The sequence below is a fragment of the Mauremys reevesii genome, linkage group 22 (assembly GCF_016161935.1).
Source record: "Mauremys reevesii isolate NIE-2019 linkage group 22, ASM1616193v1, whole genome shotgun sequence".
Classification (NCBI taxonomy): Eukaryota; Metazoa; Chordata; order Testudines; family Geoemydidae; genus Mauremys; species Mauremys reevesii.
The window spans coordinates 21,658,118-21,678,366 of NC_052644.1; the positions used below are offsets into that span (position 1 = coordinate 21,658,118).

The 20,249-nt window shown below is 65.6% G+C and overlaps 1 protein-coding gene across 1 annotated transcript; it reads left to right on the forward strand.

Moving 5' to 3' along the window:
* Nucleotides 1-156: 156 nt before the first annotated feature.
* ALDH16A1 (aldehyde dehydrogenase 16 family member A1) lies at nucleotides 157-19,957 on the forward strand. The gene is made up of 17 exons (XM_039509956.1): nucleotides 157-396; nucleotides 1,930-2,032; nucleotides 2,368-2,494; nucleotides 2,714-2,892; nucleotides 3,291-3,368; nucleotides 3,774-3,958; nucleotides 4,286-4,438; nucleotides 4,899-5,096; nucleotides 5,590-5,688; nucleotides 6,373-6,509; nucleotides 8,596-8,701; nucleotides 8,785-8,945; nucleotides 11,146-11,313; nucleotides 15,243-15,447; nucleotides 15,802-15,987; nucleotides 19,305-19,430; nucleotides 19,653-19,957. Exons 1-17 carry the CDS (start codon nucleotides 190-192, stop codon nucleotides 19,824-19,826), a joined length of 2,592 nt encoding a protein of 863 aa, XP_039365890.1. The 5' UTR covers nucleotides 157-189; the 3' UTR covers nucleotides 19,827-19,957.
* The last annotated feature ends 292 nt before the right edge of the window (nucleotides 19,958-20,249 follow it).

Sequence of the window (20,249 nt, forward strand, 5' to 3'; positions counted from 1 at the left end):
TTCTGCCACATTTCCTATCACGGGGCGGAGGAAGCGGGACTTGAGGCGATTCACTTGCGGGTTCTTTGTCAATTTCAGAGAGGCCTTTTCCGGCTTTTGGACGCCACACTTCCGGCTGTGGTCCGCCACACTTCCGGTCTCTCCGCAGCGCGGTTTTACCTTCTTCCGGCGGAAGTGACGAGTTAGGTCATGGCCCGTCCCCGAAACCCTAGTCTCTATGGTGCTCCGGAGGCCGGAAGTGGAGCTGGGTCCCTCCAGCGGCCAGGGGCGGGCTGTCTGGGGGCAGAGTCCTGCTGGGAGTCAATGGCTGGAGCTGCGGGGGGGCGCCCGTCCGTGTGGGGCATCTTCGGCTCCATGGAGTATGGGCCTGCCCCAGAGGGGGCGGGGCCTGCCCAGGTAAGCCCCCCCCCATATTGAGAGCCTGGGTTCTCTCCCCAGTTCTGGAAGGGGACGGGAGGGGGGCTGGGAGCCAGGACTCCTGGGTTCTCTGGAGGGGGGCTGGGAGCCAGGACTCCTGGGTTCTCTCCCCAGTTCTGGAAGGGGCTGGGAGCCAGGACTCCTGGGTTCTCTCCCCAGTTCTGCAAGGGGAGAGCAGGCTGGTGGTTAGAGCCAGGGGGGCTGGGAGGCAGGACTCCTGGGTTCTGTCCCTGGCTCTGGGAGGGGAGGGGTGGCTGGGGTGGGTGTGTGTGTCTGTCTGTCTGGGATCCAGGACTCCTGGGTTCTCTCTCCAGCTCTGCCCCAGGCTGCGTTAAAGTGGTTGAGTCCCACCAGCTCTGTGTGCCTCAGTTTCCCCACAGGTGGCGACAGCCCTGGTGGATCCTAGGAGGCTGTGGGGATTCAGCCGTTAGGGCCTGGCTGGCCCTCGGCCAACGCAGAATTGCCAAGACAGCAGGATTCCACTTCCCCTTCCCTACCCCCACCCGCGGCCCTGACCTTGGTGCAGCTGAGGCAGCACCCGGGGCGGGGCGGGTGGGGGAGTGATGCCTGCACTGTGCCGAGAGCCCGGGCCTGTCCCGTCCCACCTGGGTTTTTCCACTGCAGCCCCAGCTCTTGTCCTGCTGCGCTGACGCTGCCCCCAGACTCAGGAGCTCTTCCCTTGTGGGGCAGGGCTTGGGGGCGGGGAACGACAGTACAAGAATAGAACCCAGGTGTCCTGGTACCTGGTCACCTCCTCCTAGATCCCATTCCCCTCCCAGGATAGAACCCAGGAGTCCTGGCTCCCTGCCCCCCTGCTCTAACCACTAGACCCTACTCCCCTCCCAGAGCTGGGGAGAGAACCCAGGAATCCTGGCTCCCAGCCCCCCTGCTCTAACCACTAGACCCCCCTCCCCTCCCCTCCCCTCGCCGGGGAGAGAGCCCAGGAGTCCTGGCTGCCTAATTTCCCATCCTCAGAACACGCCCTTCCATGTTAAAACACATCACAGTGGGTTTGCTAAGAGCTGGGATCGAATGATTGACAGCCAGGACTCCTGGGTTCTCTCCCGGCCTCTGGGAGGGGAGGGGGTCTAGTGGTTAGAACAGGGAGGACAGGACTTCTCCCTAGCTCTGACCCTCTGTGGCAAGTCCATTCCCCCTCTTCGGATCTCAGTTTCCCCATCTGTTTAATCAAACAGTGAGTAATGTTTCATTTCAGCTCGCAGGGGTGCGTCTGTTATGCTGGACTAAGAATCAGAACACAAGGGATCCTGCTGGGAACACCCCCTGTCCCTGCCACAGCGGGATCCCTTCCCTCCCACGCGTGAATGGGCATTTTGCAGAGAATCCCCTTTTTGCACTATAGGGCTTAGGACCTGCGGTGACCACGTTCTGCTTCCAAACACTAGAGGGCAGCGTGGGGCCGGTCGCCCCCTGGTGGGTGTGCGGTGTATTGCCGAGGGTCTGACTGTCCATTCCAGGGGGGTGTATTTCTCCTGCTTCCCCCCACCCCAGGCCTGGCTGGAGACTCACGGTCGAAGCTTCGGGCACTTCGTGGACGGCAAATGGTTGAAGCCGGAAGGCAGAGAAACCGCCAGCGGCACCAATCCTGTCACCGGTAGGAGCCCAGGCCGCAGCAGCTCACCGCGTCTGACCCGGAAGGGTTAAACTGGATCTTGAGGGGGGGGCAGGAAACGGGACGGGGGGGGGGCTTCTCCCCATAGGGGGCGCCAGCTCCCATTGGGCCCCAGGCCGGGGGACTGACTGGCTCGAGGGGACAGGAAACGGGACACGAGTTGTTTGGGTCTCAGCTCGGTTCTGAGCAGTGTGGGGGGGGGGCTGTGGGGATGGGGAGGAAGCAGGGAGATCTCTCCATGGGGTGGCTGATCTCTCCGTGGGGAGCGGGAAGGTGGGGGGCTGTGAGTCAGTGGGGATCTTTCTCCCTGGCCCTAGGGGAGCTGCTGGCCACCACCCTCCAGGGGGAGCCGGAGGACATGGAAGCTGCCCTCCAAGCTGCCACGAAAGCCTTCGAAGGCTGGAGTCGCCTGCCGTGCCACGCCCGAGCCCGGCACCTGCACAAGTGAGCGCCGGCCGAGGGTGCCGGGGCGGAGGGGGCGTTGGTGGGGGCGGGGGGAGAAATGCACCCGGTTTGGACGTGTGGTTCTGTCGCCACCTAGTGACGGCAGCCTGCCATTGCGCCGGCGAAGCCGTCGCGGCGCCCCCTGCGGCCTGGCGCGCTCGGCTCGCGCCGTCGCCCTCCGCTGGCCCCGGCCTGACCCCGGCCCCCTCCCTTCTCCAGCATGGCCCGGACCATCCAAAAGCACCAGCGCCTCCTGGCGCTCCTGGAGAGCCTGGATACCGGCAAGCCCGTCGGGGAGGCCCGGGACCGCGACCTGCCCCTGGTCGTGCGGCATTTCTACCACCACGCCGGCTGGGCCCAGCTCATGGGCACCGAGCTGCGGGGCTGGAAGCCCCTGGGTGAGTAAGGGACCGCGGTGGGGTTCCCGCGCCCCCTGCTGGAGCCGTGCGCCTGGTGACGGGGGGGAAACTGAGGCACGATGTGGGAACGGGGATTTAGGAGTGTGCAGCAGAGCTCAGCACAGAACCCAGGGGTCCGGGCTCCCTTCTGTAACTGCTTGACCTCCCCTCTGCTCCCAGAGCCGGGGAGAGAACCCAGGAGTCCTGCCTCCCAGCCCCCCCTGCTCTAACCACTAGACCCCAGTCCCCTCCCAGAGCCGGGGAGAGAACCCAGGAGTCCTGGCTCCCAGCACCTCCGCCCTAACCACTAGCCCCCCCTCCCCACCCAGGGCTGGGGAGAGAACCCAGGAGTCCTGGCTCTCCGCTCTGACCTCTCTCTCTCTATCTCCCCCCCCCAGGGGTGGTTGCTGCTGTGGTTACCTGGAATTCCCCATTGCTGCCGCTGGCCTGGAAAATCTGCCCAGCTCTAGCCATGGGTAGGTGTGTGTGTGTGTGGGGGGGGTCGCCCCACTCTGTGCCCCCCATGTGAGCTCCCTTGGGATCACCTTGCCCCTCCCGCTCGGGGTTCACCCCCCCACCTCCACATTTCTATCCTCCCGGGTCCTCTTGGGGGGGTGTCACGTGGTTCTGAGTCCCCCCAGCCCCTGTGTGTCGCCCCCCTGAGCTTCCCCACAGCCCCCTTCTAAGGGGAAGGGGTCGTCCAGCTGGGACCCCCCCCGGTGATTGTCCCCCTGCGTGGCCCCCTCTGAGGCCCCCTCTTTCCTTTTTGGGGGGTCCCCCTGCCTTGATCCCCCTGTGCCCCCTGTGTCTGGTTCCCCTCTGTGGGGGTCCCCCTGCCCTGAGCTCCCTGCGCCTCCTTGACCCCCATCTACCCCCCCCAGGGAACACCGTGGTTCTCCTCCCGCCCCCCCGCGCCCGGCTCTCTGCCCTGCTGCTGGCCGAGCTGGGGGCCCAGGCCGGGCTGCCCCCGGGGGTGCTGAATGTGCTGACGGGGGAGGGGGCGCTGGCCGGGGGGCTGACTGCCCACCCCGGGGTGGACGCTGTGGCCGTGGCTGGCTCCGTGGAGGTACGTGCTTCCGGGGGGGGGGGGGAGACGCTCTCCCCCTGCCCCCCATGTGCCAGAGGGCTGGTCTGTTGGGCGGCGGGAGTTGGGGGGCTGGTTTCTTGGGGGGGAGCTGCCATGGTCTCGGCTGGGGAGATGGGAGGGGGGCTCTGGAGAGCTGAGCTGAAGGTGGGGGCCCTGAAGGAGGAGCCGCTGTGACATGGAGGCCGGACCCGGGGGTAGCTGACTGGGGGGGGGGGGGCTGGGGAACTCTGCAATGTGGGGGGGGTGGGCTGGTGGAGGTGGGGGCAGCCCGGGCCCCATTCCCAGTCCCCCCTCCCCTCCCCGCAGATGGGGCGCTCGCTGCGCCGCGCCACGGCTGGCAGGGGCCCCCGGCTCTCGCTGCAGCTGGGGGGCGACACCCTGGTCCTCGTCTTCGACTCGGCCGACCTGGATGGAGCCGCCGTGGGGCTGAGCGACGCCGTGAGCTGCCAGCGGGGCCTGGTGAGCAGGGAGTGCGGCCTCCCCCGAGGGGGCGCCAGCTGGCGTGGGGGTGGGGAACGGGGCAGGGGCCTGTCCCCTCTAGGGGGCGCCTGCTCCCACCCGGCCCCGGGGCAGGGGCTGGCTGGCTCAGGGGGGCGGGGGATGGGGCAGGGGCCTGTCCCCTCTAGGGGGCGCTGGCTCCCACCCGGCCCCAGGGCAGGGACTGGCCGGCTCAGGGGGGTGGGGAATGGGGCAGGGGCCTGTCCCCTCTAGGGGGCGCCGGCTCCCATCCGGCCCCGGGGCAGGGACTGGCTGGCTCAGGGGCCCGGGGCCCATCCCCTCTAGGGGGCGCCAGCTCCAGGGTGGGGACTGGGGCTCAGGGGGGCAGGGAACAGGCCCCCTCTGGCTTTGACCCTGCGTTGCCGTGAGGGCCTGTGCCCTGCAGGGGGCGCTGGTGAGTCGTTAACCCCTTTCCCCCCAGGCTCCCGGCGCCGGGGCGCTGGTGCTGGTGCAGGAGCCTGTGGCTCGGGCGCTGCTGCAGCGGCTGAGGACGCGGCTGGGGAAGCTGCGTGTGGGGGACCCGCTGGACAAGGCCATGGACGGGGGGGCCCTGGCGGACGACGCCCAGCGGGGCACCATAGAGACCTGCGTGGAGGAGGCCCGGGCAGAGGGGGCTGAGGTGAGGGGCTGGGTCTAGTGGGTAGGGGGGGGGTGAGGTGGAGGCTGGGAGCCCGGACTCCTGGGTTCTCTCCCTGGCTCCGGGAGGGGAGTGGGGTCTAGTGGTTAGAGCACGGGGTGGGAGCCAGGACTCCTGGGTTCTCTCCCCGGCTCAAGGAGGAGAGTGGGGGCTAGTGGTTAGAGCAGGGCGGGGTGGGAGGGGGGGAGCCCGGACTCCTGGGTTCTCTCCCTGTCTCCGGGAGGGGAGGGGGGTCTAGTGGTTAGAGCGCGGGGGGGTGGGAGCCAGGACTCCTGGGTTCTCTCCCTGGCTCCAGGAGGGGAGTGGGGTCTAGTGGTTAGAGCGGGGGGGGAGCCCGGACTCCTGGGTTCTCTCCCCGGCTCCAGGAGGGAAGTGGGGTCTAGTGGTTAGAGCGGGGGGGTTGGAGCGGGGGAGCCCGGACTCCTGGGTTCTCTCCCCGGCTCGGGCTCATGGGCTGCTGTCTCCCCACTCGCAGATCTTCCAGGCGTGGGCAGCGCTCCCGGCCCGAGGGCCCTTCTACCCCCCAACCCTGATCACCGGAGTGGCCAGCACCTCGCGCTGCGTCCGGGAGCAGGTAGGGGGCGCCCTCCCCCCGCCGGGGGGCCAACCCGGCTCCCTCCACCTGCCGGCTGGGCCATGCGTGGGGAGGTGGTGACCTCTGGTGGTCGTGGTCAGAACTGCAGTTCTCTGCTTTTCCTCTGATTTCCCCCCAGCGCCCCCTGGTGGCCCCCGCCCCGCTCCCCGCAGCCCAGCGCCCCCTGCTCGCCCCCGCCCCGCTCCCCGCAGCCCAGCGCCCCCTGCAGAGCCCCCCCACCCCGCTCCCCGCAGCCCCGCGCCCCCTGCTGAGCCCCCCCACCCCGCTCCCCGCCGCCCAGTGCCCCCTGCTGGCTCCCGCCCCGCTCCCCGCAGCCCAGCGCCCCCTGCTGTCCCCTGCCCCGCAGCCCAGCGCCCCCTGCTGGCCCCTCTCCCTACTTCCAGCATCCCCTGCTGTCCCCCGCCCTGCTCCCCGCAGCCCAATACCCCCTGCTGTCCCCCGCCCCACTCCCCACAGCCCAGCGCCCCCTGCTGAGCCCAGCCCGCAGCCCAGCATCCCCCGCTGTCCCCGCCCCGCTCCCCACAGCCCACCGCCCCCTGCTGGCCCCTCTCCCTACTCCCAGCATCCCCTGCTGTCCCCCGCCCCGCAGCCCAGCGCCTCCTGCTGGCCCCCTGCAGCCCCACGCCCCCTTCCTCCCAAGACTTCTCTTGTCCTGTGCGGCAGATCCTTGGGCCGGTGCTGGTGGTACTGCCCTTCCGGACCGCCAAGGAGGCCGTGGCGCTGGGGAACAACCGCCCCTCCGGGCTGGCAGCCAGCGTATGGACCGAGAACCTGCCCCTGGCCATGGAGGTGGCGCAAAGGTTAGTTCTGAGCTCCAGCTCCAGGATCCGGCTCCAGGATCCGGCTCCCCCTGCCCCACCCCATGAAGCCGCTCCCAGAGCCGCAGGGATCCGGTTCAGGTTTCCACCCACCTGCCAAGGAAACTCCCGTCCCAGGGCCACGGGTCCCCCCCCGGGCCTGTCCGTCCACCCCACTTCGTTACGCTCGAATCTCCGGGGCCGCAGCGCCCCCAGTTTCACTAGCAGCCCCCCGCCCGGGCGCTCGTCCCCGTAGTGAAACCGAAGCGAAGTTTATGGGCCGCAGCCGAAGACGAAGATTCATGGAGAAGCCGGCGCGCGGCCGGGGAAGGGGCAGGAGACGCCATCAGGCGGCCTGGCAGAATCCGCTTTGTATTTCGGTATCGTTTAGACGCACGACGTCCGTGGTGGGTTGATTTTGAATTCACGCTCACGGGCAGACTTATGGGGTTTAAGCGGGTGTTGGGGGTTTCTCTTTGGCCGGATTGACACGTTCCCAGTCGCGGTGGGGGGGCGGTCGGCGGCCGATCGGTAATTAACCCCCCGCCGCCGCTGAGATCCAAAGAGTTTGAGTCTGAGCACAGGAGGCAGCGCGGGTGACAGTCTGCAGCGGAAGCAGGCTCCCCCCGCTCCCCCCCGCGGGGGTTTTCACACGTGGCCTGGCCCTGCGCTTCGACTGCTCTCGGTGGAAATGTATTTTCCGTGGCTTGGGGCGTGCGGTCGGCGTTATGACAGATCCCTCCTCCCCCGCCCGCCCGCGCTTTCCTCCCGGCTCAGAAGCGATTTCGCCCCCAAGGGTCGGTCCGGGCGGCGCCTGGCCAGCCGGGAGGAAAGAGATCCTTGGCCGGCCGGCCAGAGGAGTGTTCCCTGGGGCAGATCCGTGCGAGAACGAGCCAGTCGGGATTTCAGAATTGCCCCTGACTGAGAATCCCCCGCGAGCCTGGGGAAATTGTGCCCGGGGTTAATCGCGGTCTGAATGTGTCGCTCCCCGACTCCCAGCTGCTGGCCCCGGTTCTGCTCGGCTGACAAGCCCGTCGGTTCGGTTTCTGAGCTTCCGTTCGCCCCGCTCGGGCCCTGGCGTTTTCTCGGTCTCCCAAGACAAGCGGCGAGTTTGGGGCGTTCTGCCAGGCCCCCTGCGGCGGGGGGGGGGGCGGATCTCGCCGGGGAAACGCGCCCATTTGTCACTGTGGCCAGGCTGGGGGCCCTGGGCTCTGACGCCCTGTCACGGACTCACGGGCCGTGCCCACTCGTGGCCCCGTGCGGTCCGTGGGGGGGGGGTGCCCCCTTCAGTGCGACAGCCCTTCTCGGGGGGCCGTGCTCCCCCGGGGTCAGGCCCCTCCACCTCCTGGAGCCGCCCCTCCCTGAGCCTCAGCGCGTCTGTCTCTGCCGTGGGGCCCTCGGGGAGTCCCCTCACTAGGACCCCCGGGGCCTCCACCCCCCGAAGGGGCCGATGCCCCCCCGCCCTGCTCTCTATCCCGGAGCGACTCAGCCAGCGTAACACAGGAGGGTTATTGAGCGTTGAACCCAGCACAGGAAACTCTCCGGCCTCAGGCCTGGCCCCCCTCAGCCCAGCACGTCCCAGTCCCCCTGCAGCCGGGTGGGCTCTGCCTGCCCCCCCCCTCCAGCCCCGAGCCCCCTGCTCCCAGCTGGGCATCTGAGACCCCCGGCCCCAAGCCCCCCTCTGTCCATTGTCTTCTCTCCAGGGAAACAGGGTCTCCTGGGCTCCTCTCCCCTCCCGTCCTCTGGCCCCTCTGGCCGGACCCGGCTGGTCAGGTCACCGGGGTCCCGTCCCCGCAGCCCATTGTCCTCCCCCTGGCCAGAACCGGCTGCGACTCCTGAGCCGGGTCTCTGGGTCACCAGGGCACCAGTCGCTGGGGTCTCCATCCTCCAGGCCGTCGGCCGGGGTCCCGAGTTCCCTCTCCAGCCCTTTGTACCCACAAACTCCCTCCCCCCTCCCCTCGTTAACCCGTAACACCCGGGGACACTGAGTCCCACCCCCTCGGCCTGGAACCCCCTGGGAAACACGGAAAAACCAAGAAACCCCCCCACTTCGTCTCACCCCCCCCCCCCATCTCGCTCTCTGTCGCAGCCTGCAGGTCGGCACCGTCTGGATCAACGGGCAGAACCTGTGTGACGCGGCCGCAGGCGTCGGGGGAGCCAAGGAGAGCGGGACCGGCCGGGACGGAGGCAAGGAGGTGCGTGGGGCCGGGCCGGGAGGGGGGGCGTATCCGGCTGGGGGGCCTGTGGGGCTGATTTGTCCCTCCCTTCCTCCTCCCAGGGTCTGTACGAGTACGTCAGACCGAGCTGGCAGAGCCGGCCCCAGCCCAGCCCCGCGGAACTGGACTACAAAAGTTTTGCTGCGTCCTCTGGGGCCGACCCGCCCCCGGTTCCCGGGCGCAGCGGGGTCGCCCGCCCCGAACTGGAGGAAAACATGCCAAGGTACGAACGACACCTGGTCCCCCAGAGCTGGCACCCCTCGCCCGGCGCTGGGACGCGGCTCCTCTGGGGTGGGGCGCGGGGGCGGGGTACATGGGGACCCCTTGCCTGGCGCTGGGATGCGGCTGGCTCTGGGGTGGAGCGCGGGGCTGGGTATACGGGGACCCCTTGCCTGGCGCTGGGATGCGGCTGGCTCTGGGGTGGAGCGCGGGGGGCTCGTTATATGGGGACCCCTCGTCTGGCGCTGGGACACGGCCCCTCTGGGGTGGGGCGCAGGGGCTGGGTATCCAGGAGCCTACATTTTTCCATCCACGTGCGGAATGGATTTTGTTGTGTGACGCACCAACAGGGAGGTGACATGCGGCTGTGCGCCGTCACCTCCATACTTTCGGGCACCCCTTATCCCTCCGAGAGCTCCCAGCGTCCTACAACTCACCCCTAGCTGGGTCTCAGGGAAGCTCTGTCTTCGGGTGACGTCTGCGGCACCTATCAGTTCATTCCTCCACCCTCCTTCCACGAGGATGACATGCAGCCATCTCTGGGGAGGGCAAGCAGCAGCCGGCTAGCACAGAGAGCCCGGCGCAGTCGTCTGGAAAGCGACAGGGAATTTTGGATAGGAAGAATCTTTTCCTCTTATGCCAAATCCTAGTGCTATTTAATATTCAACCGGGGCTTCGTCTGTCAAAGTCTCTGAAGGTAATATATAATACAGCCCCATTAGAAACCCAAGGGAACGTTGCTTTCTAAATCAAGATACTAAGGGTCAAAATAATTGTAAAAACCTCAGCTTTCCCTCCCCTGCTATTAACAAGACGAAGCACTTTAAAGGCCCCGTCGATTATTCGTGTTTTCCGCTGGCTTAGCTTGGGCGATGAGTCAGGTTCACCTTTGGAGTCCGCTGCCTGCACACAATGTTCCAGTGTCTCGGTTATTACAGGGAAACTCAGAAGTCGGTGCGTTTACCCCACACTTTCCGAACACGTGGGCTCGGGCAAACTTTCACCGGCCGCGGCGTTTTTCTCACGCTCCTTTCCGTGAGAAATACTCTGCAGGGCGAGGTCCCTAGATAAACCCCGTGTCCTGCTGCCTGGGACGACGTGGGAAGGTTCTTAATGTGTTCTCGGCATGCTGGGCGGGTGCCTCAGTTTCCCCTATGCAGTTCTTAGGATCCAGGGGGTGGGATAAGGGGGTGTGGTTGGTGCAGAGCCCTAGGCAGGCGTGAGGGTGTCTGCACAGAGAAGGGTCGACACCCTGTCTCCTGGGCCCCTGCCCTGCACGGTGCCAGCTGAAGGGGCTGGAGAACAAAGAGATCAGGTGGCCTCCTGGCCGGGGAAAGAGACAAAGGCCAGAGGAGGGGCTGGGGGGTTTCAGTTTGGAGCTGGCTGGGGAGATGGGAGGAGGCCCAGAACCAGGGTCTGGGCTCCCCCCCCCCAAGAGGCACCTGACTGAGGGGTCCTGTTCTCTGTACCCACAAGCTCTGTTTGGGGCTGTTCCTGTCGGCTAATAAACCCGTGTCACTGGCTGGCAGAGAGTCACGGTGAATCGCAGGAAGTGGGGGGGGTGGGGCCCTGACTCCCCCCCCCCCCCATCCTTGGTGACGCTGCCCGTGAAAAACTTTGCAAACACGGCGAGGGGGAGTTTAAATCCACCGCGGGGGATGGTTGTCATTGGAAATCAGACACAGGCGTTTCCGTTTTGGTCATTTCCATTTAAAACACAAATCGAAAAGCCAACGTTAGTGCTTTGCCTTGGGAAATCTCAGGGTTTTACAGCATTATTCCCGTCTGGGAAATGGGGAAACTGAGGCACGGTGTGGGGTGAGGTGACTTCCCCAGGCCACGCAGGAACTCAGTGGCAGAGCTGGGGAAAGACCCACTGTCACCTCGTTCCCCAGGCTCCCCCAGCTCTGGGGCTGTGGCAGGGAGAGAGAGAACTCCCGTCCCTGCTGCAGCCCCAGGGCATCTCTCCCCCCCATAGCCCAGGTTCGCCAGAAGCCCCATCACCGTCCCCCCACCTCACCCCACTGCTGCCCTCCCGACACATCCTCCACACTCACCCGTATGCGGGCCTGCACCTTAGAGGGAACACGGACACGGACCCCTCGTGCGGTGCCGAAATGCGGCCCCTCTGGGGTGGGGCGTGGGGGCTTTCCAATGAGCGTGAGGGTTCAGGGCTCGCCTCGCCCCCCCTTGTGTCTCTGCAGGGTGGACAGGACCTACAAGCTGTACTACGGAGGAGCTCAGAAGCGACCCGAGGGAATGGCCTCGTTCCCCGTCCTCGACCCCGCCGGCAACGTGCTGGCGTACGTGGCGGACGGCAGCGCCAAGGATATCCGCAACGCTGTGGAGGCTGCTCACAAGGCCGCGCCGGGGTGAGATGGGGAGCAGCTCAGGACGGCTGGGTTCTCTCCCTGGCTCTGGGAGGGGAGTGGGGTCTAGTGGTGAGAGCAGGGTGGGGCTGGGAGCCAGGACTCCTGGGTTCTCTCCCTGGCTCTGGGAGGGGAGTGGGGACTAGTGGTGGGATCTGGGACTCCTGGGTTCTATCCCCGGCTTTGCCTCTGCACTCACGGTTTACCCTTCGTGCCTCAGTTTCCCCGTGTACCGAGCGAGGTCGCTGCTCGCCGTATGAGGCCAGGCTGCAGTTTGGGGCCCGCTCTGAGTTCCCAGGCCAGGTGGTGCCAGCCTGGAGCAAAAGTGTCACCCACTTTCTGGCCCGCTGCCAGGTGGCAGATAAACAACCCCCCCGCTCCTTGGCCTCGCCTCTCTTATCTCTCCCTCAGCAGCGCAGGCGGCCAGAGTCCCAGAGAGCCCCTGGCTTATCGCGGCTGGACCCGCCCGGCATCTCACGCTACAGGGAATGGTTTGCTCCTCGGGGAGCCAGGGGAGGGCGGGGGGGGGGGGGTGTCCCATAGAGCTGAGATCTGATCAAACTGGGAGAAGAACATTTTTTGCCTACATTTTCCAGGGAAAATGACAATTTTCTTGTTTGGGGCGAAAGTTGAAGAATTTGGGGCGGTTTTGGCCCCAAAACTGGACGATCTTGGCCCCCTCCCAGAAAGGGACAATTTAGATCCAGAACTGCTGCTGCTCGGCCTTGTGGGAGCCTCTGGCTGTGGGGCATCATGGGAGTGGTAGTTCAGAGAGCTCCTGTTCCCAATTTTCTCTATCGGCTGGAATACGTTTCCCATGATGCACCACAATCTCCCCCCTTGGACAGAGGAGGCAGTTGCATCATAGGAGCCCAAACCCATGGTGCATCATGGTCCCATTTTTCTTTCTAGCCTGGGCTTTGTGGCTAAACTACATCTCCCATGATGCACCATATGCTCCCTTCTTGGTGAACGGAGGAGACTCATAGGCGTTCCCTGGCTACAGTGCATCATGGGAGTTGTAGTTCATATACCCCATGTTCCTCTAGGGGTTCCTCGGCTGGACTGCATCTCCCCATCACGTGCCTCAGTTTTCCTCCCTGTCTGAGATGCTGCAGTGCTTCATGGGAGTTGTAGTTCAGTCATTCTCCTCCATTGGCCGCACATCGTCTCCCATGATGCACCACAGCTCGCCCTGGTCTGGGAGCGGGTTGCGTAACGGGAACCCCTGGCTGTGGTTAGGGTCGCCAACTTTCTATTGGCACAAAACCGAACACCCAGAGGCCCCTTCCCAGAGGCCCCGCCCCTGCTCACTCCATTCCCCCTCCCTCAGTGGCTCGCTCTCCCGCACCCTCACTCACTTTCACTGGGTTGGGGTGCGGGAGGGGGTGAGGGCTCTGGGTGTGGGCTCCAGGGTGGGGCCAGGAATCATAGAAGATCAGGGTTAGAAGGGACCTCGGGAGGTTCTAGTCCAACCCCCTGCTCAAAGCAGGACCAAACCCAACTAAATCATCCCAGCCAGGGCTTTGCCAAGCCGGGCCTTAAAAACCTCTAAGGAAGGAGATTCCACCACCACCTCCCTAGGGAACCCATTCCAGTGCTTCACCACCCTCCTAGGGAAAAAGTTTTTCCTAATATCCAACCTAAACCTCCCCCACTGCAACTTGAGCCCATTGCTCCTTGTTCTGTCATCTGCCACCACTGAGAACAGTCTAGATCCATCCTCTTTGGACCCCCCGTTCAGGTAGTTGAAAGCAGCTATCAAATCCCCCCTCATTCTTCTCTTCTGCAGACTAAACAATCCCAGGTCCCTCAGCCTCTCCTCAGAAGTCATGTGCTCCAGCCCCCTAACCATTTTTGTTGCCCTCCGCTGGACTCTCTCCAATTTGTCCACAACCTTCTTGTAGTGTGGGGCCCAAAACTGGACACAGTATCCAGATGAGGCCTCACCAGTGCTGAATAGAGGGGAATGAGCACGTCCCTCGATCTGCTGGCAGTGCCCCGCCCGCTACTTATACAGGCCGTGAGTCTTCTTGGCAACAAGGGCACCCTGCTGACTCATATCCAGCTTCTCGTCCACTGTAACCAGGGGCGGCTCTAGGCACCAGCAAACCAAGCTGTTGCCTAGGGCGGCCAAATCTAGGGGGCGGCAGGCTGGGCCGGTGGACCTGCCGCAGTCATGCCTGCGGGAGGTCCACCGGAGCCACGGACGACCGGACCTGCCGCAGGCATGACTGCGGAGGGGGGCTCGTCCCGCGGCTCGGCCGGACCTCCCGCAGGCATGACTGCGGCAGCTCAAGCGGAGCCGCCGGACCGTGCCCGCGGGAGGTTCGCTGTTCCCACGGCTCCGGTGGAGCTCCCGCAGTCATGCCTGCGGCAGGTCCGCTCGTCCCGGGGCTCCGGTGGACCTGCCGCGGGAGCTCAACCGGAGCCGCGGGAAGAGGGGACCCGCCGCGGGACCGAGGAAGGGCGGCGCAGCACACCGCGCTGCCTGGGGCAGCCTAATTTCTAGAGCCGCCCCTGACTGTAACCCCAGGTCCTTTTCCTCAGCAATGAGCGGTTCAGGGTGCAGGAGGGGGATCCGCGCTGGGGCAGGGAATTCGGGTGCAGGAGGGGGTGAGGGCTCCAGCTGGGGGTGCAGGCTCTGGGGTGGACCTGGGGGTGAGGGGTGCAGGAGGGGGTGAGGGTTCTGGGTTTGGAGGGGCTCAGAGCTGGGGGTTGGAGTTCGTGGTTGGGGCACAGGCTTCCCTCGGGCGGCTCCCGGTCAGTGGCTCCCACCACCCCACCCAGCTCCCCTTGGCCGGTGCTCAGGGCGCAGGCAGCGCACGGAGCCCCGTGGCCCCCCCGCCCAGGAGCCGGACCTGCTGGCCGCTTGCGGGGCGCAGCGCGGTGCCAGGGCAGGTAGGGACTCGCCTGCCTTAGCCCTGCGGCGCCGCTGACCTCAGCCAGACAGCCGTGGTGCATCATGGGAGTTGTAGTTCAGGCGCCTCCTGCTCCAGTCTGTTCTCCAGGGCGGGCAGGCTCCCTTCCTGGACTCCCCCCCCACCCCCCCAGCAGGGAGCCGCGCCCCCGAAGACCCCCACCCGCTCTGGCCTGCGGGGAGTTCCCTTCCTAGCCCTGCTTTGAAGCAGCCCCCCAGTGCCCAGGGCTGTGCCCAGCAATGCTGAGTGACAGCCCCTGAAATTCGGGGGGGGCCTCGGACGGGGGCGTTCGGGATCCGCCCTCGGGTCTGGGGGGGGAAAAGCGGGGCCAGGAGGAGGGTGCAGGGCCGGGTGCGGCAGCCGGGTCCAGAGAGGAGCCCAGAGGCACTTACATTTTATGGCTTTATTGCCTGGGGGTTGATTGGCGTAATCTGATCGGGGCTGGGGGGGCAGATCCCGGGCTGAGCCTTGTCCACCAATCAGATCCAGAGGGGCCCTGGGGTGGGGGCTGATCCCTTGGGGGAGGGGCAAAGCACTGCTAGGATGGGAATCAACTCTGCAGGCTACTGGGTTAGAGTGGGGGTGGGGCTGGGAGCCAGGACTCCTGGGTTCCCTCCCTGGCTCTGGGCGGGGAGAGGGGTCTGGTGGTTAGAGCAGGGGGGGCTGGGAGCCAGGACTCCTGGGTTCTCTCCCTGGCTCTGGGACGGGAGTGGGGGCTGGTGGTTAGAGCAGGGGGAGCTGGGAGCCAAGACTCCTGGGTTCTCTCCCAGGCTCTGGAAGGGGAGTGGGGTCTAGTGGTTAGAGCAGGGGAGCTGGGAGCCAGGACTCCTGGGTTCCATCCCTGGCTCTGGACGGGGCGGGGGGTCTGGTGGTTAGAGCGGGGGCTGGGAGCCAGGACTCCAGGGTTCTCTCCCTGGCTCTGGGAGGGGCGTGGGGGCGGGGGGGTTGCGCAGGGGGAGCTGGGAGCCAGGACTCCTGGGTTCTATCCCGGCTCCGTCTCTCTCCCGGCAGGTGGGGGAAGCGGGCGGCCCATGCCCGGGCGCAGGTGCTGTACTACGTGGCGGAGAACCTGGAGCTGCGGCGGGAGGAGGTGGCGTCCCGGCTGGGGGCGCTGACGGGGGCCCCCCCCGAGGAGGCACAGCGGGAGGTGGACCTGGGCCTGGAGCGCCTCTTCCACTGGGCGGCCTTGTGCGATAAATCCGGGGGCGCCGTGCAGGTGGGCCCCAGGGCGCCCCCTACGGACATGGGGCAGCCCGAGATGGGGGCGGGGAACGCCAGGGGGCAGGGGTGGGGGTAGGGTGCAGTGGGGGGAGGGGCGGGGCTCGGAGAGGTGAAGGACGGAGGGGCGGGACCCGGGGAAGGGGTTGGGGGGGGTCTGAGGTTGGGAGTGGACCCAGGAGGGGGTGGGAATGGGGGTGGGGGCAGGTGAGGGAATCTGGGGGAGGAGCTCTGCCCGCAGGCTGAACAGAGCAGCAGGTGCCTGGGGGTGGCGTTTACTTTGTCGCGAGGGCTGGAAGTGGGGAGGGGGGGGCCCCCCGGACTCATCCCTCTGGCTCTGCCCCTCCCCCAGGAAACCCCCCTGCACGGCACCACCCTGCAGCTCCGCCAGCCCCTGGGCGTCGTGGGGGTCGCCTGCCCGGACGAGCGCCCCCTGCTCAGCTTCCTCAGCCTGCTGGCCCCCGCCGTGGCCCGGGGAAATGCCGTGGTGATGGTCCCGAGCCCACGCTACCCGCTGCCCGCCCTGGACCTCTGCCAGGTACCCCCCCCGGAGTCTGCTAGCCCCTCCCCCCGCGTGCCTCAGTTTCCCCATGCCAAAAAGGGAGTCATCACCCCACCCTAGAGAGGACATGGCTGTTGAGAGATGGAAAAGTAGCTACTGGGAGCATATGGGCCACTGGACTCTGAGACCCTCTGCCTGGGGAGCGAACCCAGTTCTGTCTCCCAGCCCCCACTGCTCTAACCACCAGCCCCCACTCCCCTCCCAGAGCCAGAGAGAGAACCCAGGAGTCCTGGCTCCCAGCCCCCACTGCTCTAACCACCAGCCCCCACTCCCCTCCCAGAGCTGGGGAGGGAACCCAGGAGTCCTGGCTCCCAGCCCCCCTGCTCTAACCACTAGCCCCCACTCCCCTCCCAGTGCCGAGAGCAGTAACCATATCTCCGTTGGCGCCAGCTCCTGTCCCACCCCCTCTGTGCTGCCCCCACTGGGAGCGACCCCACATGCCAATTGGGGCTTACGCTGCGTGAAACGGCCCCATCCCCCCCCCCACCTGAGATTGGGGTCCCTATTGGGCCGGGCGCTGCACAGACCCCTCCCCTCACCCGATCTCAAGGCGTTACCCCCATGCCCGTGCAGAGCCCTGCGCGGCTACGTTGGGACCCGCGTCCGATCCGCACACACGGCCCGTGGCTGTCCACCGATTTGCCAGGCTCCACCCGTGTCTCGGTACCTAGAACGGATCGACACTGAGAAGGCCACGCTCAGGGCAGACTGCAAGAAGCAGGGGAGCTGCCCCCCTCCCCCAAACCTGGTGGTTTTCAACCAGGAACACGCGTCTCTGGAGGCCTCGGCTGGTTCACAAGAAGCCAAAACACAATCCCCCGTTAGGCATCTCCAGCCCGATTCACCGTCCGCACGGCGGGTTTTTAGAGTGCGAAGTTACTAAAAACGCAATTCCCCTTGCGCGAGGTTTTACCGATCCCCGAGGATCAGCTGCCCGCCCAGTCCACATCACTCCAGCTCTCACCCAAACATCCTGCCGGCCCAGCTAGCGAAGGGTTTATTCGGAAGAAAACAGAAAAGTGGAGCGTTACTAACGAGAGAAAAGAACCACGCAGGTTACGAGCGGTTTCGCGTCCTTAACGCCGAGTCGTCGCAGTCTCCGGGCGGGCACAAGCGTCTCTCTGGGACGCTCCCACCCGGCTAGAAGCCAAGGGGGCAGCGTAGGAGGGGCTGCCAAGCGACCCCTTGGAGACCCCAGGCCCCTGCCTTTGGCGCGTCCCCGGGCACAAGTCAGAGGTGGCCGGATCAGGCCGGCGGTTTCTCTTTTCTCGCTGCCCCGGGCGGCACAGCCCCGTTCTGTGTCTAGCTATTCGATTGCCTCGTTACACTCGTTGGCGTAAGGCGGAGGTCCCCAGAGTGTGGGGCGTAACCCCCCCCGGGCGGAGGGGCATGAAGGAACAGCCAGCGGGGGAGAACGGCGGGGCCCGGGTTAGCCCGCATGGGGGCAGGAAGGAAGTACCACCCAGCCCCCCGGCCCCGGCCCCGGCCCCTGGCCCAGCTTCAGCCCCGCCCCTGGCCGCCTGGCCGCAGCCCCCCCCCACCCCCCCCCCCCCGCCCAGCTCTGGGGGCGTGGGGCGTGGACATGGGGGGAGCTCTAAAGCAGGGGCAGGCAACCTGGTGGCACGTGTGTGTGGCAGCAACCGAGCTGATTTTTCAGCGGCACTCACACTGCCCGGTCCCGGGGGGGGGGCATTTTAATTTACTTTTTTTTTAATGAAAGCTTCTTATTTTTTTTTAAAAATTTACTTTACTTTCCATCCAACAATAGTTTAGCTCTATATCATAGACTTACAGAAAGAGACCTTCGAAAAACGTTAACATGTATGACCGGCGCGCGAACCCTTAAATCAGAATAAACGAAGCCTCGGCACAGCACTGCTGAAAGGCTGCCGACCCCTGCTCTAAAGTCTGGGGGCCGGGCTGAGCCGGTCATTCGTTAGAACCGGGCTCGTTAAGCGACGACAGTGTCGGTCAGAGCAGTCTCATATCTTTGATCTTATGGCTGAGGACAGTCCCACGCGCAATCTGCAGGCCATTAAGCCATGAAAGGGACTTCGCACCCACCGGCTGACTTGGTAAACGTATCCCAGGATCTCGGTAACCCCAGACGCGCTCGCGTCGGCGCGTCGATTCTTCGCAATACGGGGAAACCGGTTCACAATCGTTCGCCGGCCGCACCGCAGAGTTAGGGCCCTGCCAACGTCCCGGCTGGTTTTGGTCCGTTTCACGGTCGTTGGATTTTTCGCAGCGTTTGTTGGACGGTTTCAGATCTTTCCCTCTGAAATCTCACGGTGGTGGCACCGGCCGCGGGCGGGGCAGAGACCCCAAAAAAAGGTGGGGTGTCCGCAAGGCTATTTTGGGGGGGGGTCACCATATTGCCCCCCTTACTTCTGCCCTGCTGCCTTCAGAGCTGGGTGTCTGGCCAGCTGCTGCGAGAGGTTCCCGCGGGTGGGTCTGACCCAGCTCTGGGAACCGTCCATGCAGGAGGAAAGAAAATCCTGCCCCTCTGCAGCCCGGCTGGGACTAGCCGCTGGAGCCCAGAGCCCATTAAGAGCCCCCCAGCCAGCAGCCGCCACTTGTGAAATCTGGTCTCCCCTACGCCAGCCAGATGCCCCGTGGGGGGGGGGGGTGAGATTTCACGATCCAGGAGGTGTTTTTCACGGCTGTGATTTTGGTAGAGCCGGTTGTTAGTCACCCTGCACGGAGCAGCTTTAACGCTTCCACGCCCACTGGGCAGCACTGCAAAGTGACAGGGAAACTGAGGCACGCACGGGGGAGGGGGGTCCTCCGAACACGGCAGCAGCGTCCCGCGCACAAAGCCCAGCTCCCGGCCGGCGTGACCTCAGGGGGCAGCGGAAGTGGAGCGTTTCTGTTCGCTTCGTCGTTAAGGAGCCCGTTAATTACCTGCCCGAGTCGCTTGTTTCTGCTGGGAAGAGCTGGGAACAATTAACGCCGGCCCGTGGGGACCCCGCTGGCCCGGCCCCAGGCCACTCGTTCCCTTCGGTGGCTGCATCCGACCGCGCAAACGTTTCTCGCCTCGGCCCATGACGTCCGCCAGGGCTTTGTCTCCAGCCATCCCCGTCAGTGGGTCCCACCTCTGGTTCCCTGTCCCTGACCTACGCAACCAGCTCCCTGTGACGGGAGAGAACCCAGGAGTCCTGGCTCCCAACTCCCCCCCTGCTCTAAGCACTAGACCTCACTCCCCTCCCCAGGAGAGGACCCAGGAGTCCTGGCTCCCTGCCCCTGCTGGTTCCGGCTGCTAATAGGGCCCATCTGCTTCCTCCCCCACTCAGATCTTCGACACCTCGGACGTCCCCGGCGGGGTGGTGAATATTGTGACGGGGAATCGGGACCATCTGAGCCGGACGCTGGCCCAGCACCAGGATGTTCAGGCCATGTGGTACTTTGGGTCTCCGGAGGTGAGAGCGGTTCTGCCCCCATCACGTGCCCCCCTGAGCCAGCCAGTCCCTGCCCTGGGGCCGGATGGGAGCCGGTGCCCCCTAGAGGGGACAGGCCCCCGCCCCATTCCCTGCCCCCCTGAGCCAGCCAGTCCCCGCTCTGGGGCCAGATCGGGGCCAGCGCCCCCCAGAGGGGAAAGGCCCCACCTCCTGCTTCCTCTTTTAACCCTTTCTCTCCCACAGGGCTCCCAATTTGTGGAATGGGCCTCGGCCGGTAACCTGAAGCGGACCTGGGTGAGCCACGGGGTCCCCCGGCGGTGGGAGGACCCGGCCCAGGGGGCAGGCGAGGAGTTTCTGTATCAGGCCACCCAGTGTAAGACCGTCTGGATCCCCATGGGGGAGATCTTTGCCAACTGAAGCCGGGGGTCCCCGCCCCCCCCGAACCACGCAGCCCGAGGGCTAGAATAAAAAGGCTTTGGTACCGTTTAACCCTGGTCCGTCTCCTGTCGCGGCACGAGCGTCGCTGCCTGAGAGAGGAAACTGAGGCATGGGGGAGAGACTGAATCCTGGAGTCTTGGCTACCAGCCCCCCTGGTCTAAGTGCTACACCCCACTCCCCTCCCAGAGCTTAAGGTGCTGGAACTCAGGACTCCTGGGTTCTCTCCCCAGCACTGGGAAAGGAATGGGGTCTAGTGGGGTGAGAGTGTAAATCACTCCCCCCCGCACCCCAGGAAGGGCTGGGCCTGATGCCACAGCGCTGAGTGCCCTGGGCAGGGGGCAGAAACCTTGGGCGGAAGGATCGGCCCCCAGGGCTGGGATAGGGTAGTTAGAAACCTCAAAT